The sequence below is a fragment of the Camelus ferus genome, chromosome 1 (genome assembly GCF_009834535.1).
Source record: "Camelus ferus isolate YT-003-E chromosome 1, BCGSAC_Cfer_1.0, whole genome shotgun sequence".
In the NCBI taxonomy this organism is placed as follows: Eukaryota; Metazoa; Chordata; class Mammalia; order Artiodactyla; family Camelidae; genus Camelus; species Camelus ferus.
The window spans coordinates 107,787,969-107,803,662 of NC_045696.1; the positions used below are offsets into that span (position 1 = coordinate 107,787,969).

The following is a 15,694-nucleotide window of genomic DNA, read 5'->3' on the forward strand; positions in this document are numbered from 1 at the left end:
CGGCTCGCCGAGAGCATGCTCTGTTCTGAGAGCCGTAAGTGGAGAGCCAGGCATGCGCATTGAGCTCAGGGTGGGTTGGCAGCGGGGAGGGGCTGGCTTGAGAAGGCTGATGTGTTTATCCGGTTTTCTGGGTGGGCGGTCAAAGCGCACGCGTAAGGGCGAAAGGCGGCGGAGCTGGGTAGTGGATGCGCATGCGCCGAGTGAGCCGGTAGCTCTGAGGGTGTGGAGGGGGCTCTTAGAGGAGAAGCCGGGGAAAAGGGAAGCGAAGGGAAAGGAAAGGGCGGGGGGAGGGGTGAGAGTGTGCTCTGCGCATGCGTGCGAGCACTAGCGACGACGGCGGCGGGGGAGTCTCGGGGATGACAGTGGCTTTGCCCGTTGGGGTAACGGTCGTCGTCGCCGGCAGGGCCTGAGGCGCCTCACAGCCCGCGGGATCCATTAAGGCCGCAGCAGCCCGGGCCCCACGGAGCTAGAGTGGCGCGTGGAGTAGGGGTGAGGGCGGCGAGGCACGGGGGGAGGGGCCTGCGGCGGGGCCTTGCTGTGTGCGCTGGGCGGCGGCGGGGCCTGGCGGTGTGTGCGCTCGTCTCAGCCGCGGCCCGGCGGGCGCCGTAGGCGGCGGCGGCCGTGGTGCTTGGTGGAAGAGGCGTCGGTGTGTGCGGCGCGGAGAAGATGGCCGGGCAGTGAGGGGGCGGTGCTTGCGCCTGGTGACCTCGGAGTGAGCGACTGAGGAGCGAGGGGCGCCGCGGCGGCCCGGCCGGGCCTGCTCCCCGCCCCCTCCCGCCGCCGGCCCGCGCACTTCCTCCCGGACCCTCCCCTATCGGGCGGGGGCCTCTCCTGCCCGCTTCGCCACCTCAGGGAACAGCCGGGCTGTAACCGCCAGGGCGGAGAGCCAGGCGCGTCCGGGCCCCGCGTCCGATATGGAGAGAGCGGCGGCGGCCTCCGCCAGCCGCAGCAGCCACGTTCGCCGCCACCGCGGCTTGGTGCACTAGATCCAGGAAGCCGAAGCCGAAGCTGACGCCGACGCCCGCGCCGTCGTCCTTGCCTTCGCCGCTGCTTTCGCGCCGGGCGCTGTGATGGAGTGAGGGCCCTGCAGCCCGTGAGAAGCGTGCCCGCCCCTCGGACCGGACCGGGCCGGGGCCTGCTCCCGCGCCCGCTCGGCTCGACCAGAGGAGGCGCCTCCGCGTTCAGAGATGCAGCTCGAGCGCAGGCCGCCCGCCGAGCCGCGGGGCTAGACTGAGCGCCGAGTCCCGGCCCGAGCGCTGAAGCCGCCGTGTTCTGCGTCCCGCAGTCGCCGGGGACAAAACTCGAACGCTGGTTTTTCTCTCTCCTTTCTTTTTTTGGTCTGCAAGTCTCAGGGACGGAGGAGGGGCGCCAGGGCCCCATGTGTGGGAGGATTGCTTCAGCTCCGCAAACTTGCACGGATTTTGGTTACTACTTCGGCCAGTTGTTCTGCTCTGATTTCCTCCGAATTGTTGCAAATTCGCCATTGTTCCCTGGCTGCTTGCAAAGTTGGATCCGGAATTTCTTTTCAACCGGGAGCCAACGGTGTCGAAGTGTCTGCAATGAACCCCGTGAATGCTACTGCTCTCTACATTTCCGCGAGCCGCCTAGTGCTCAACTACGACCCCGGAGACCCCAAGGCGTTTACAGAGATTAACAGGCTCTTGCCTTACTTCCGACAGTCCCTCTCGTGCTGCGTTTGCGGTGAGACGCTTTTTATTGTTCCCTTTTCAGTACTTGTTTAAAAAAAGCCTCTGAGCAATGGTAACAGGAACGATTTGACTGCAGGGAGTTTGTATTGAGCTTTTGTTATTTGTGTGGTAGTATACATTTGTTTTCAAACTCGCCAAAGGACTTTTGCCCGGCGTTTTAGGAAGACAGAACCCTTCCAAACTTGCTCTCTTGTACAGCGGCCTCAATGTTTAAAACGGTTATTTAGCCTTGCGTCAGTTCTTTACCGGTTCAGGTGTTGGTTTTTTAAAATGAGGTGTAATATGCATGAATATTGCTGCTTTTTTTTTTTTCATTTTAAAAACTTTCGATGCAGGGGCTGACTTAATACCGACCTTGGTTAAACGTGGTTAAACCTGGTTAAAACATGTACATGTGGCGTGTTTGCATTTCCCTAAACCTGCTGTGTGGGTAAGAGGTATAATCTGATGCACCCACAGCCGGTGAACTCGGTGCAGAACTTTTCCCCCCGGCTTCTTCACATGCTTTGACAGTTTGACCGTAAACGCTGAGCCTGGAAAGACTGATGGTATTAAGTGCTTTTTAGTTGGTAGGATTTTTACAGGATAACATTTCTTTGTGGTTTTACTATGTGGCGGCCTGGTAGAGGGTTATTTTAGATGTTTTTGTTCAAAAAACATTATTTTGTGCTAGGCAGGATACTTTCAAGTTATTTTTGAGCGATGAAGATGTGACTTGCCTGATTAATCAAAGTGTCTCAAAAAGGATAACTTTCGATAATTGCCACAGTGATTAACTGCATGTATAATTATTTTTTCAAAAAACAGACTGAAAACTTTAAGGGAAAGAGCAACTGGCAAAAAACGAAGCAGTAATAATCCACTTCATATTCTTATTTCAACAAAAATTTTGGTTTTGTTGATCCGCTAATTGGTCTAACCTTGAGAAATTGCATTTCAGGCTTTCACTTTATTTTAAACGAGAGAAATTTTGAGACTGTAGTGGCTGAAGGGAGAAACAATATTCTTTTGCATTTTCTGTATAGCTGGGGGCAAAGCATTGAGGGGGTGTGGAAGAGGTGAAGAGCCTGTTTTTTTGTTTTTTTTTTTTTTTCTTTGCACACCAGGTACTTAATTTCATTTAAATAACTTACAATGTGATTAAGTGCTACTGTGACTGATAACGGACACTTAACACCTTTATAGAGAAGCAGTTGCCCTGGGTAAATCACTTAAATGCCCTGGGCCTCAGTTTCCTAATGTGTAAAATGAGAGCTTTGGGCTAGATTCAAAGTTTTCCTTTCTTTTTAAATTTACAAATTTAAATGTAAGAATTTGCTTAGTTTCAGTGTACTCTCCCCCCACCAACACCCCCCCCCCCCCGCCTTTATGGAGTACTTTTTTTGATGTCTTCGTTGCTTTTGATAGTTTGTAGAACTAGGTAGAGCTGCTGTAACTTACTTCTACACTAACCTTTCTTTGAGGAGGGTTGTGGGAATTGCTACTGTAGTGATGTAGGAGAAAGAGGGCATTGGCCAGTAGATCCTGGCCTGCTAGAATTGCAGTAGAGAGTGATGTCATTATCCAAGTAACACTTGAAGATCTGGTAGGTCTCCTTTTTACTAGGTGGATGGGACTTCGCTCTCTAAAGAGGAAATGGTAGTTTTGAATAGTGTAGGTGCTTGGAATTGAAGTTCTTATCAGTAGCTTCAAGACAGTTGTGGTCTAATTGAACATTTTCCCAGATTCTAACCTGCATTTTAAAAAAATAGTATTAAAGATAAAGCTAGAAAGTTAGAAAACCCAACTGTAGCATTAAAAAAAAATTCAGACAACACAAGTAATTTTTCTGACGTTAGGGCTTTGTAATTATCTTTTCTTGTTCAAGCTTCCTTCTCCCACCATCCTTTGAAAAGAATTGTGGATTCTACTTCTCCCTTAAAATTGAGTAGCTGGCAAAAAATTTCAGCAGTATGGATGTAAGTCCAGTTTTTTCCCCTCATCTCATTTGGACATAAGCCTGGTTTTCAAGAGATGGAAAAAAAAATCAGTTACTTGAGTACAGATACAGCATTTTTTATCTTTATATCAGATGGTGTCCTAGACTTTTTTTCTTAGTTTAAAAGCACAAACTCATTCAAATCAATAGATCATATATGTAATCTTATTTTATGAGGATAATAAATATGTCACTGTAATTCTGTCTTAGTGCTGTAAGTAGGGAGTTTGTTTCAACAGGTTGTCCAGTGTCTGACCCAGTCCTACCTTTTCAGCTTTGTATGCAACTGCCCTCTTAAATAATTTCTCAGCTTCAGTCAGTTTGATGTTTTTGTCTTTTCCAAACATACATGCCTTTTGTCTTCCTCCTCTTTTCCTCTGCCTTTGCTCTCTGAAGTTCCTTCTACCTAAAGTATATTTCTTTTCTGTATAGTCTAACTCATCAACTCCCTCCTCCTTCAGAGAATTCTGTCATAGGAGCTTATAACTTCAGTGCACTTTTTATATCAAATTCTGATATCTTAGGGAAGATACTATTTTTTTTGTACATTTTTGTGTTCTTCTACCTCATCCTCTCCTGTCCAGTGACTTGCATGTGTTTATGACGAACTCAGGAAGAAAGTGAGAGGAGGTGGGAGGGAAGTAAAAGGTCTATAAATTTTACAGTTGGGTACAAATGTTGACTCTTCTCCTTACTGTCTAGGCAAGTTGCTCTAACTTTTTGCCACAACTTCATTTACATAAGGGGATGATTCCACCTTCTTTAAGTTTATTTGTGTTATTTGTGAGTTTAAGTGTGAAAAAACCTTTTGAACAAGTCTATGGGCTTGGTGTCTGGCACATACTAAGTGCTTAATATCCCACCCTTGACAGACATAGGGAAAGGTAGGGGGAGGGGAGAGAAGAGATTGAATTGTCAGGTCAGAGATCGTCAAACCTAGATTATTCACTGGAACTACAGGTTTTGTTATAATTGTTCTTTGAAATGTTAATTAGCTGATTATTACTGTTTGTTTTTCAATTGCTTTGTATTCTTAAACTTTCTGAAGTTTCTAGTGAATAGGATAGCAATGCTCCACAGAGTTATTGTACTTTCTAGGCCACGGCAACAGTGACTAAGATAGTATTACTCTGGGTACTATTTTTGTGTCAGTTCTTTCCCCTTGTTTTCAATGTTGGGCTTGCTTTATCATTTATTAGAGAGTATGTAGAATAAATTTTCTTTTGATGGCATGAGACTTGATAAATTCTGCCCTCAGGATTGTAGGTTTTTCATTAATTAAACTTGTTAAGTCCTCAAAGGATATAACAAGTTTGAGCTATAGAATCAAATCCTGTTAGAACTGGAAGGACATGTTAAGTGGGAAAATATTACTCTCTGAGGTATTTGGAATCCTGTAAATTAACCATGGTCAAATCTCTACTCAGGAACATGAATATTTTCCTGGTGTTTTAGATTCTAGAAACAAAGTGGTTTAGGCTTTTACTGAATAGTTGTGGACCATTTGGATATCCAGTTTCTTATTTATAAAATGGGAAAGGGCTGGAGACTAGTGTTTCCCACTGATTTAGGCTGACCATTTTTGTTTTGAATGTTAAGGATTTAAAAAACCAAACCCTATTATCTTTTCTTACTCCTATCTTCCACTGCAAGTTAGGTGGTTCCTTGAGGGCTAGAGTCTTGCTTATCTTGTTCACCATTGTAGCCCTGCACCGGACAAGTATTGTTGAATGGATGAAATTACCATTAAAAGAGAAAGTTTCAAAGTAGAAAGATGATGTTCTCAGAATGAAGTATATGCCTTAAAATTAAATAGATGTAGCTTTATGAAAGACTACCTTCATTTTTCTTATTTTTCTCATTTGGGCATTGTTTGTGGACCCACATTGGAATTAGTGGAGTAGATGATCTCAAGAATCTCTTCCAGTTCTGGAATTCTCATTCTTTTAGCAGAAATACTTTGTTTTTGACTGAGCAAACAACTTACAAATAGCAAGAATCTTCTAAGATGAAATTTGAACATACAGCCTGGAGTAATTTACTTTAAACAACATATCTTTTAGATAGAGGGTAAATTAAAAGGCCATTTGAAAATTGTACATGTATTATATTAATGCTTCATATTTATATTTTTCTCAAGTATGAGTTCATTTGATACTTAAGATTTTACTTTTCTTGTACTTAATTAATTTCACTGTAGAAAGCACACAATGTCAAGTTTACCATCTTAACAATTTTAAGTGTAAATTTCAGTAATGTTAAGTATATTTACATTGTTTTGAAAGAGGTTTCCAGAACTTTTTCATCTGGCATATCTGAAACTATACCCAACAACCATCTACCCTTTTCCTCCTTCTCTCCAGCCCCCTTGTAACCACCATTCTACTTTCTGTCTCTACGAATTTGATTACTGTAGGTACCTAATATAAGTGGAATTGTACAGTACTTGTCTTTTTGTTGACTGGCTTATTTCACTTAGCATAATGTCTTGATGGTTCATCCATGCTGTAGCATGAGACAGGATTTATTTCCTATTTAAGGCTGAGTAATATTCTCTTGTGTGTGTATACCATGCTTAGTTTATCCATTCATCCAGCGTTGGACATTTGAGTTGCTCTCACCTCTTGGATGTTGTGAGTAGTGAATAGAACATGGGTGTGTAAACAACGCTTTCAGTTGTTTTGGATATACACCTAGAGGTAGGATTACTGGATGGTGTGATATTTCTATTTTTAATTTTTTGAGGAACTTCATACAGTTTTCCATAGCAGTTGCACCATTTTACAATCCCACCAGCAGAACAAGGGTTCCAGTCAGTTTCTCCATATCTCTGCCAACATCGTGTTTCCTGGGGTTTTTTTTTTTTTTTTTTTTTGATAGTAGCCATTCTAGTGGGTGGGTGGTGATATCTCATGGTTGTTTTGATTTCTATTTTTTTTTAATGATTAGTGATGTTGGTGATCTTTGCATATGCTTACTGGCTATTGTATATCATCTTTGGAGAAGCACTTAATCATTTTTAATCTTGAAAAATCTTTTATTTTGCTCATAACATCTTTATTAGTTACCTATGATGTTCTCAGTGCTGGAATAAAAAGATGAATTAAGACACACGGCCCCTACCTATGTATTGCTCAGTGTTATGAGGAAGACAGATAAGTAAATCAGCAATTATTGGGTAAGTGCTGTGTTAGAGGCACTCATGTTATACCAGATCTCAAGCATCGTAATATAATACTCATAAGTTAACTTTATCGCACATGTAAAAATTTTGGAAATTAACAGTAAATGAGTTTTTCCCTCCAAGTCACTTGTTTTTGAATAGCTGTTTGAGTCAAACTTCGGGAAACCCTCAATGAGGTTAAAGCAGAGTTTGGTTTACCAGTTTTTTCTTGGCGCTTAACTGTTGTCTCTGATCTGGAAAGAATTCTTTAGGAAGCATTTATCTAATAGGCTGGTAAGGGAGAACAGTACTTAGTAACTTGTTTTATACTTCTTTTGTTTCAGGTATTTTTTTTTAACTGATTTCTTTTCCTAATAAAAATCTTTTTTACAGTTCCTCTTTTAGTATTCTAAAAATTAGTTCTAAAATATTAGTTACTATTTGGGTATGCTTATGTACAGTGAAATTGCCTTAGGGAAAGGACTCCCTTTATGCATTGTTCTGGATACTGAGAGAGGTTTGATTTACAGTCCTTTGTCATGTGATAAAACCAGCTGAAAGATTAATAATACCAGTTTAAATAATGGTCCAGGGCAAACAATATGGTACTGTAGAATTAGGCAGAAGAAATTGTTCCTATCTTGTGAGATCAAGGAAGTGTGGGGCTTGAGCTGGGCCAAGAAGAATGGTGAAATTAGTGGACATTTTCAGCAAGGCTTGAGGGAGAGAACACTTGGCTTATCTAGGCTGTAGAAAATCCAGTTTATCTGTAATGAAGAGAGTCCTTGTAGGAGGGTCCTTCCATGCCCTGTAGTGGTAACTCAGGGGACTTTTGTGTGCGGCGCCTTGATGCTATGCTAAGGAATCTCTGTGGGAAGGGCCTTGTTATCTGCATTTTAATCCTCTGTCATGATATGGGGAGGGGAATTTGCAGATCACTGTTGTGTTTGAGAAATATTTTAAGTAGGAGAGTGTGATTGAAATTCTGTTTTAGGAAAGATTAATTTGGGAATGCAGTATGGGATTGATTATTGGAGTAAGGTAAAACCTAAATTAGGAAGGGTAACAGATGTGTCCATATTATAGATGGCTGAATGGTGGTGAGAGTGAAAAGGAAACGATGTAAAATAACGCGAAGGGAAAATTTTGTCCTCCTTGTGGTGGTCGTAATGTTTTAATTTTTTGATATATACTGTATAATACGTTATGGTTAGGCATATTTCACTGTGAATAGATTGAGATATTTCCTACCTTTACGTTTATAAGCCTGTCTAGTGCTTTCACATAGTATATACTTGATAAAAAATACTGAATTGTATTGAAAAATTGATAAAGCCTGGCATTTTATTTTAATACACTTACATTGGAAAAATTGACAAAGTCAAAAGGTAACTCAGTTCATATCAAAAGTGAAGTCAGTAAGGATGCTGATTTCAGAGGGATATGAAGAGGTTAGATAGGCTGGTTTGAAATAACATGAGGTCAGCCCAGTTAAAATATTCTTAGGAATTTAACAATTTGATATTGGATTTTGGGAGAGGTTGCAGTTAAGATAGGAATTAGAGGGGAACAGGTGTGGGCCTGAGGAGAATGAAGAGAAGGATGAAACAGTGATGAATAATTTGTATGATGCCTGGGAGTTGGGGTTAGTGAGAAAACATTAGAAATATGTTTAGGAAAGGCTAAAAATCCAAAAATTTTAGTTTTATGCTCTTCCATGGAAAAACTTTGATTTTAAAATACACTATTCAATACAGTATTATGTAATACTTTTTTTTTAGGTTTTTTTTTTGAGGGGTAGGTAATTAGGTTTATTTATTACTTATTTATAATGGAGGTACACAGGACCTCATGCATGCTCAGCATGCACTCTACCACTAAGTTATACCCTCCCCCCATTGTTTGATATAGTAAAACAAACAACATATCTTCTGAGTATTGGGGTTGTCATTTTCCTTCTCTCAAATTAATTTGAACATCCTTTCTTTGCACTTCTTGTTTTCATGCATGCACGTCAGAGCCAGCATTGCATTAGTAGCATGCCATCATTAATTCTCTCCGTTGACATGTCCCTTGGAGTCCCCTTGGCTACTTTTATATATTATTCATTTAAATTTGTTTTGTGAGTTCTGGTTTACTTTTAATATTTTATCTTTTTTTTCTTGAGTAAATGTAGATTGATTTAGAGAGATACATACTGCATAGAGTGTAGGCTGTTTTAGAAGGCTAGGAAAAGGCCATGAGGTGTAGGGGTTGGGTGCTCAGGTTAAAGTAAAAGTAGATACACATTCCATAGAGTGCAGGCCGTCTCTGTAGATGAGGGAGCAAAAGAGGTATCTTGTCTTAAATAAAAGGTGATATTTCAGAATCTTTATTCTAATTTCTTATGTCTTTCCGTGTCCTTCACCTTTAACTTTTCTTACCGAGTTTCTTTTATTCTATCTTTTCCCTCTCGAAGTTTTTTGTTGTTGTTGTTCCCATGTCAAAATTAATTTAGGTAATTTTTTCACCTTAATTACTGTACATCTGGCCATTTTCCTTATCTTTTTCTTGCTCTGATGCTGTAATATTTCAGCAGAATTATTTTCTTTCATTGCCTTTCTGCTCAGGAACCTTCTTGAATCTGCAGATTTGGGGTATCTGGCTTTCTCAAACTTTTTATCTAATTTTACAGCCAGTGTATTTTGTGTGTGTTGACTTTAGTTTGTCTGTCAGTTAGCATTTGTCCTTTTTTACTGTACAACCCACAGAAAATATGCACTTAAAGTCTTGTCTGGACTCCAATTTGGAAATAACTTATGTTTTCTGGCAGTTTTAAAATTAGGCAGCAATGAAAGACCTAACTAGAGTGTAGGTGTGCTGTCCAGTGTATAACCTAATAAGGGCTTTTACCTCCTACCAGTCTTGCTAAATATCATTCCCTTGAAATTTAAATCTCTGCCTGATATTCTGAAATTTGGGACTCTGGCCATATGTAATACGGGATTCTAGGATTAGAAGGGAGCATTCCAGGTCAGGCATCCTTGTGATGGATTTCTGAATCCTCTCCTCAGTTAATCAGTTGGTTGTCCAGCCTGTGACTGAACTTACTCAGAATACGGCATAGGCTATGACTGTCATATTCTATCTACCAGAAGCTGTGGCCTGTCTCAGGGATCCCATTTATGGTATCATTGAGCTTGCCAGCTCAGTTTTTATATAGGTTTTACAAGGAAGATATTACTAGGTTATTCTTCATGATGAGAATTTATAAAGCTTTAGGGAGAAAGAACTGTAAATCATATAGCTGTTTCTTCACATCAAATAATCGTTTCTGTAATATTCTTGAAAGTTCATCCAAGCCTTTTCCTGAATACCTCTGGAGTAGAGTGCTAAATTTTACTCTGCACAATAGCCACATCATTGCTGGACAACTTTTTCTAAAAAGCTTTCTTTTTAGAAAATTCTTGGTTACATTTTGCCCAAGTTACCTTCTCTGTAATGGTTTCTCGCTGATTTTTTTTTTCCTTGTCCTCTGGAACAATTCAGAAAGCCTTTGATAAAAATTTCATGTCTTTCCTGAGAAGGTAAGTATCTTTAAGTTACCTGTCCTGGAAGCATCCTGGTTTCAGTTTCTTCTTAAAAGTGTGGACTTAAAAAAAAATGTGGACTTTGTGTCCATGTCCATAGTAGTTTAGATGTGGTCAGATGGGATTATCTGCCTTGATGACTTGGACAAATTAATTTCTCTTTGGAGTTTTATCACTTTTTTGCTTCATGTCCTTTGAAGTTCTGTTTTTAGGTGCATGAAACAATTTTGAACATAAAAATTATAATATATAATATTAACAGTTATATAATGTTAATTTTTAATGTTCTGCTCTAATTCTGTCATCTTTCATTTCTAGTTTTGTTGCTATTTGGTTTTTCTGCACTTCATGGGTCATATTTTCCTGCTTTTTTGCATACCTAGTTAATTTTGATTGGATGCCAGATACTGTGAATTGTGCCTTGTTGGTAAAATTTTACCTTGTGTGTGGGTATTTTTGTCCTATGAATATTCTTGAGTTTTGCGTTTGGGATGAGATTGTTACTTGAAGATAGTTTGATCCTTTTGAGGCTCCTTTTTAAGCTTCTGTTAGGTGGGACCAGTACAGCCTTTAAGGGTGAATTTTTTTGCACTACTGAGGCAAGAACCTTTTGACTACTCTATCTGATGCCTCATGAAATGTGAGTACTCTCACTCTAGGTGGTGGGAATAGAAATTGTTCTGCTGCCCCTGAGTTACAGGGATTGTTCTTTTTTCTTCTTTGTGGGGGTTCTTTCTCTATCCTGGGGTAATTCCTTATATACATGGGCTAATCAGTCAGTACTCAGCTGAAGATTTGAAAAGGACCTTATATAAATAACGGTGTTCTTTCTCTGTGTAGCTCTCTCATCACCAGTACTCTGCCCTGAGAAGTCCAGCTGTCCTGGCTTCCCAGGGAGCCACTGGACTTTGTCTTGGTTCTCCCTTGTGCTGTGGCCTGAAAATTAATCTCCAGGCAGTTAACGGGCAGTTATAGGGCTTAGCTTGTTTGTTCCTCCACTGAGGGATCACTGTTCTGTGGTGTCTGTTGCCTAGTATATCAGAAAACTATTGTCCAGTTTTTGTTGTTTGATTATTCCATTTTTGTCTGGAAGGAGAATCAGATTAAATTCTAAACCTATGCTGTCGTCCTATACAGCAGCCACTAGCTGTAGTGACAATTATAAATACAGTTCATTAGTTTTACTGAAGTACATCTTAAGGGTAATAGCTATCTTATTGGACATTGCAGACATAAAACATCTCCATCATTGCATAAAAGTTCTAATGGGCAGTGCTATAACAACTAAAGAACTTAGATTTGTTCTTAAAAGCTGTGGGAGCATTGAAAGATGCCTTCAGTGTTTTCATGTCAGGTTTTGATCTTACGGCATTGAGCTGGAGTGGGTTATTAACACATCAGTGGAGCTCACCACTGTAGACTTATAGAACAATTTCTCCAAATCAGTGTTAGTGAATCTAATTCAAGAAGGTGTTCCAAAGTGTTTATGCAGTAAAGGTTTGCATTATTTAAAAAATAATTTAACAATTTTTCTTCCTTTAAAATGAGGCGATGTGAGATATCAAATGAATATTGGACCAAATAGTGTTCCAGATTAATTCATTCTGCCAAATCTGCCAATGAGGGTTTTAAATTGTTTTAATATTTAGTGATGTATTTTCTTGACACTTAGTCATATTGTTTCAGTTTGTTCTTTCAGTTCTTCCTATGTCCATTCAATGGATCATTGGTTAGGGACAAGAAATGTTAAGAAAATCAAGTTGCTATTGAAATGCTAGGTAATAAGGAGCATAAAAACCAGTAATTGATTCAAAATTTATTTGATTCGTGATTATTATTATCTCTCTCTGTAAGTTGTCTGTGTTCTATTAATATCCTGTATAGCAATAAGGTATTGGCAGTGTTAAAAAGAGAAAATAAAGTGGAGTATGGCCTTATATTTCTAGAAAATAAAGACTACACTTGCTGTGTGTTATTTGAAGTATTTGCAAATTCTAATCTAAAGCCACCCTTAGTTTATCATTTAGTAACAAAACACAAAAATGTTTAAATTTTTTTCAGTAAAAGATAGAATTCCAAATACTAAGTCACATTTACAGTTTTGTCCTTACATAATATATTCAATTGTACCTTGTTTTTAATATTCACGATTTTACAAACAAGATGTCATTTAAAAATAGATACAGTACCAAAATGCATTTTCTTACGTAACTTAAACTGTAGCCCTTATTAGTGTGCAGTTAAAATTTGTCTTTGTATGCTTTATAAAAATGAACTTTATATTATAATCTTTGATATATGCTGATTAAGTAATTTTTAAAATATTTCATCACATTTCTTACTTAAATGATCAGAAAAAATTATGAGTTCTTACTACTGTGAAAGATGATCAAAGCAAAAAAGGTTAAAGTATCTGTAATCCTGACTGTGTATCAGAATTTCTTGGGAAGCTTTTTAAAAATACACATTCCTGGGCAATATTTCCAGATACTGAGTCAGTTGTGGAGTAGGCCATTTAGATGATTCTAATACTAATCCCTGGATGAGGATAGTACTGTCTTTAACTACTCCTCATGTAAGGTTTATAGGTGTGCTTTTAAAAAAATATGTGTGCCAGTAAATTTAAGGAATACTGTGTTAAGCAGATTTCTTGACAGCTGTAGTATTCAGTTTTAAGGCCTGACTTTCCAAGAGGATATTAAAGCAAACCTGTTAAGTTATTCCGATACAGTGGAACACCAGTTTGGGAAATTTGGCTCTACCTTTATGTTGATTTATTCACTCAAAGTTTGGTTCAGTTATGAATCAACTAATTGTTCCTAATTGACTAGCCTGCATTATCTTATTGGTAATAATTTAATGAGAGACCATCATGGCTTTGCTAAAATATGAAAATAACAGAATAATATTACAAAAGTGCTCTGTAATCACAAAACACTCTATAAAAGCATTCCCTACATAATTATTAAGATAAATGATGTCTGGCATTCTCTTTCAATTCTTTCTAGAGTATGAAATGAGACATGACTTGAGTTTATGAATATGTTGTGGGTCTGAGTGGTTTATACATTATCCATTTACTAGTTTATGGTGAGTGGTTTTTTTAGTTAATAGTGGTAGTTGACTGGTGAAGCTTATCTTGTATAAACTACTGACATTACCAAGAGTATTAGGAAGTATTTTTTATAGTTTTAGGTTGGCCAGAGACATAAAAGTTAAAGAAACTCTGATGTTTAACCATTCAGATGTTCAATAAACAGTTTGGCTTGAGTAACAGTCATACTTTAAAAACTGCAGTATTTAACAGTAGATTTTGATTAATCCTTTTCTTAAACTGGAAACAAAGATTTTGTGTCTTTTTTTTCACCCGTCCTGGACTCCGCTGGGATATATGTTTAGCTATCACTTGTCTTTCAGTATAGTAGTGCTCTGTTACTTAAAGTGATGTAATGAACTTTAAAATAATGACTTGGTCGGTTGGTGAAAATATACCACTCTGTATCACCATTTTCAATAGCCAGTGCATATCTATTATTGTTCCCTCATTTTTAATTAAAATGCATATATTTCTGTCATATGGCAAAATTATTTGTGCTAGATAATTTAAAGATAAGTTTACAGATCTGTGTAATCCAGATGATCAGGGGCTAATGGTGGTTCTAGGGCATAACTCCTTGAATATTTAATTTGAGAACTAATAATTTCCTTGAAACTTTGTCATTTGGATCTGTTGATTTTTTTAAGGCATGTATTTGCTTTTTGGCTTACTACTAAAATAAACTTGTGAGGAAGTTTAAAGGAACATACTCTTAAGTGCTGCTCAGTTGAAAATCCAAAGAAGAAAAACAGACCTGGGTTAGGAAGCCCTGCCAAAAGGAAAATGGTGCTGTCTTCTTAGGATTCTCTAATCTCAAATTCATTTCCCTTTGACTTGAGCTCATTATTATTTATAGTAGCACTCAAACTCATGAATGTTGCCTAATGAAAAGATTTTTAAGAGGTTTAGACTTCAACATATGTCTGTGAAAAACTATATTGGGCACAGGTTTTGCAAAACTAAATACAAGCTTTAAAAAGAACAGTTTAAATGGTCCAAAACAGTTAATTCGTCTGTGCCCATTTGCTAAGTGATACATAAGATCTTTTTATGGTATTGTCATTTTTGTTCTTAGCTGAATTGAGATTATTCCCATATGTGTATGTATCTAGGAGTTCTTTTACTAGCTATTGTTTTAAAACATACTTTACATCTTTAATTTTGGGGTGTAATTTTGATGCTGTAATTCAATGATGTGAAAAGGTCCAAGTACCCCTTGTTAAATGCGCGGTTCTTGGCATATAGCTGGGCCATAGAAGTTATTTGCGTAAGTGATTGAGGAAAGAGAAATGTTTTCTTAAGTGAAGATAGCCTAAACAATTAATTTTTCATTTAGGAAAGGTGGAAAATGGGTATATTTAGATCAGTGGGTTGAATTATGGAAGGATTATTAATCAGGCCCTATGTCAGACTTTTGACATCAGTAGAAGTATATTCACACAGTCTTGATGTATACGTGCCTTGATATTACTGTTGGAGATTGGATCTAGGCTGAATGGATATGACTGATTAAATACAGTTCTTATACCACAAGAATAAGGTGTATGTATATATTGGGGTTGAACAGCATAAATTTAGTGCTACTCCAGGAAAAAAAGTCTCACTCTTACAGGATGAATAATACTATCTAAAGTGACATTATGAAAACCAGTTTATCCTAATCATGTGAGTTTAATATGTGCATATTTACTTATTTTATACGTAACACTTCATATATATATATATATATATAAATACACATTTAATATATACACACAATCTTTAGTTAAGATTTCTGATACTGTGAATTCTTAGAGTGAGGTTTTTTGAGAAGATATTACAATGCTTTATAGCATATATGTTCACTTAAAACATTTAAGATTAACTTTAAAAATTGAGGTTGTATAAAGAATCCAGGCAGGATTCATAGCTCCAGTTTCTATGCAGTAAAGATTTCCTGATCCTCACAAAGCTATTGTTGATCATCCATTCTCCCCTTTGTTTCACTCTTCCTGCCCCACTCACTATTCTTCATTGTCAGTATCTGCTCCTGTTTCTCCTTCCCCCAAAAGGTTTTACATCTTGTGGTTACTTGTGGATTCTGTTATGGCTGAGTTTCAGTGGTCATTCTTTTTGATAAGTGAGGAGCTAAAATTGTCTCAGGGGATGCCATGGACTTCATAGCAGAAGTAGGGACTA

General features: G+C 38.5%; 1 protein-coding gene across 1 annotated transcript in view; it reads left to right on the forward strand.

Moving 5' to 3' along the window:
* The first annotated feature begins 335 nt into the window (after window positions 1-335).
* MSL2 (MSL complex subunit 2) overlaps window positions 336-15,694 on the forward strand; it is a 29,812-nt gene continuing 14,453 nt past the window's right edge. Inside the window, exon 1 of the mRNA XM_006182814.3 lies at window positions 336-1,701. Coding sequence (XP_006182876.1) covers window positions 1,560-1,701 — 142 coding nt within the window. The 5' untranslated portion in view covers window positions 336-1,559. The remainder of the gene's footprint in view (window positions 1,702-15,694) is intronic.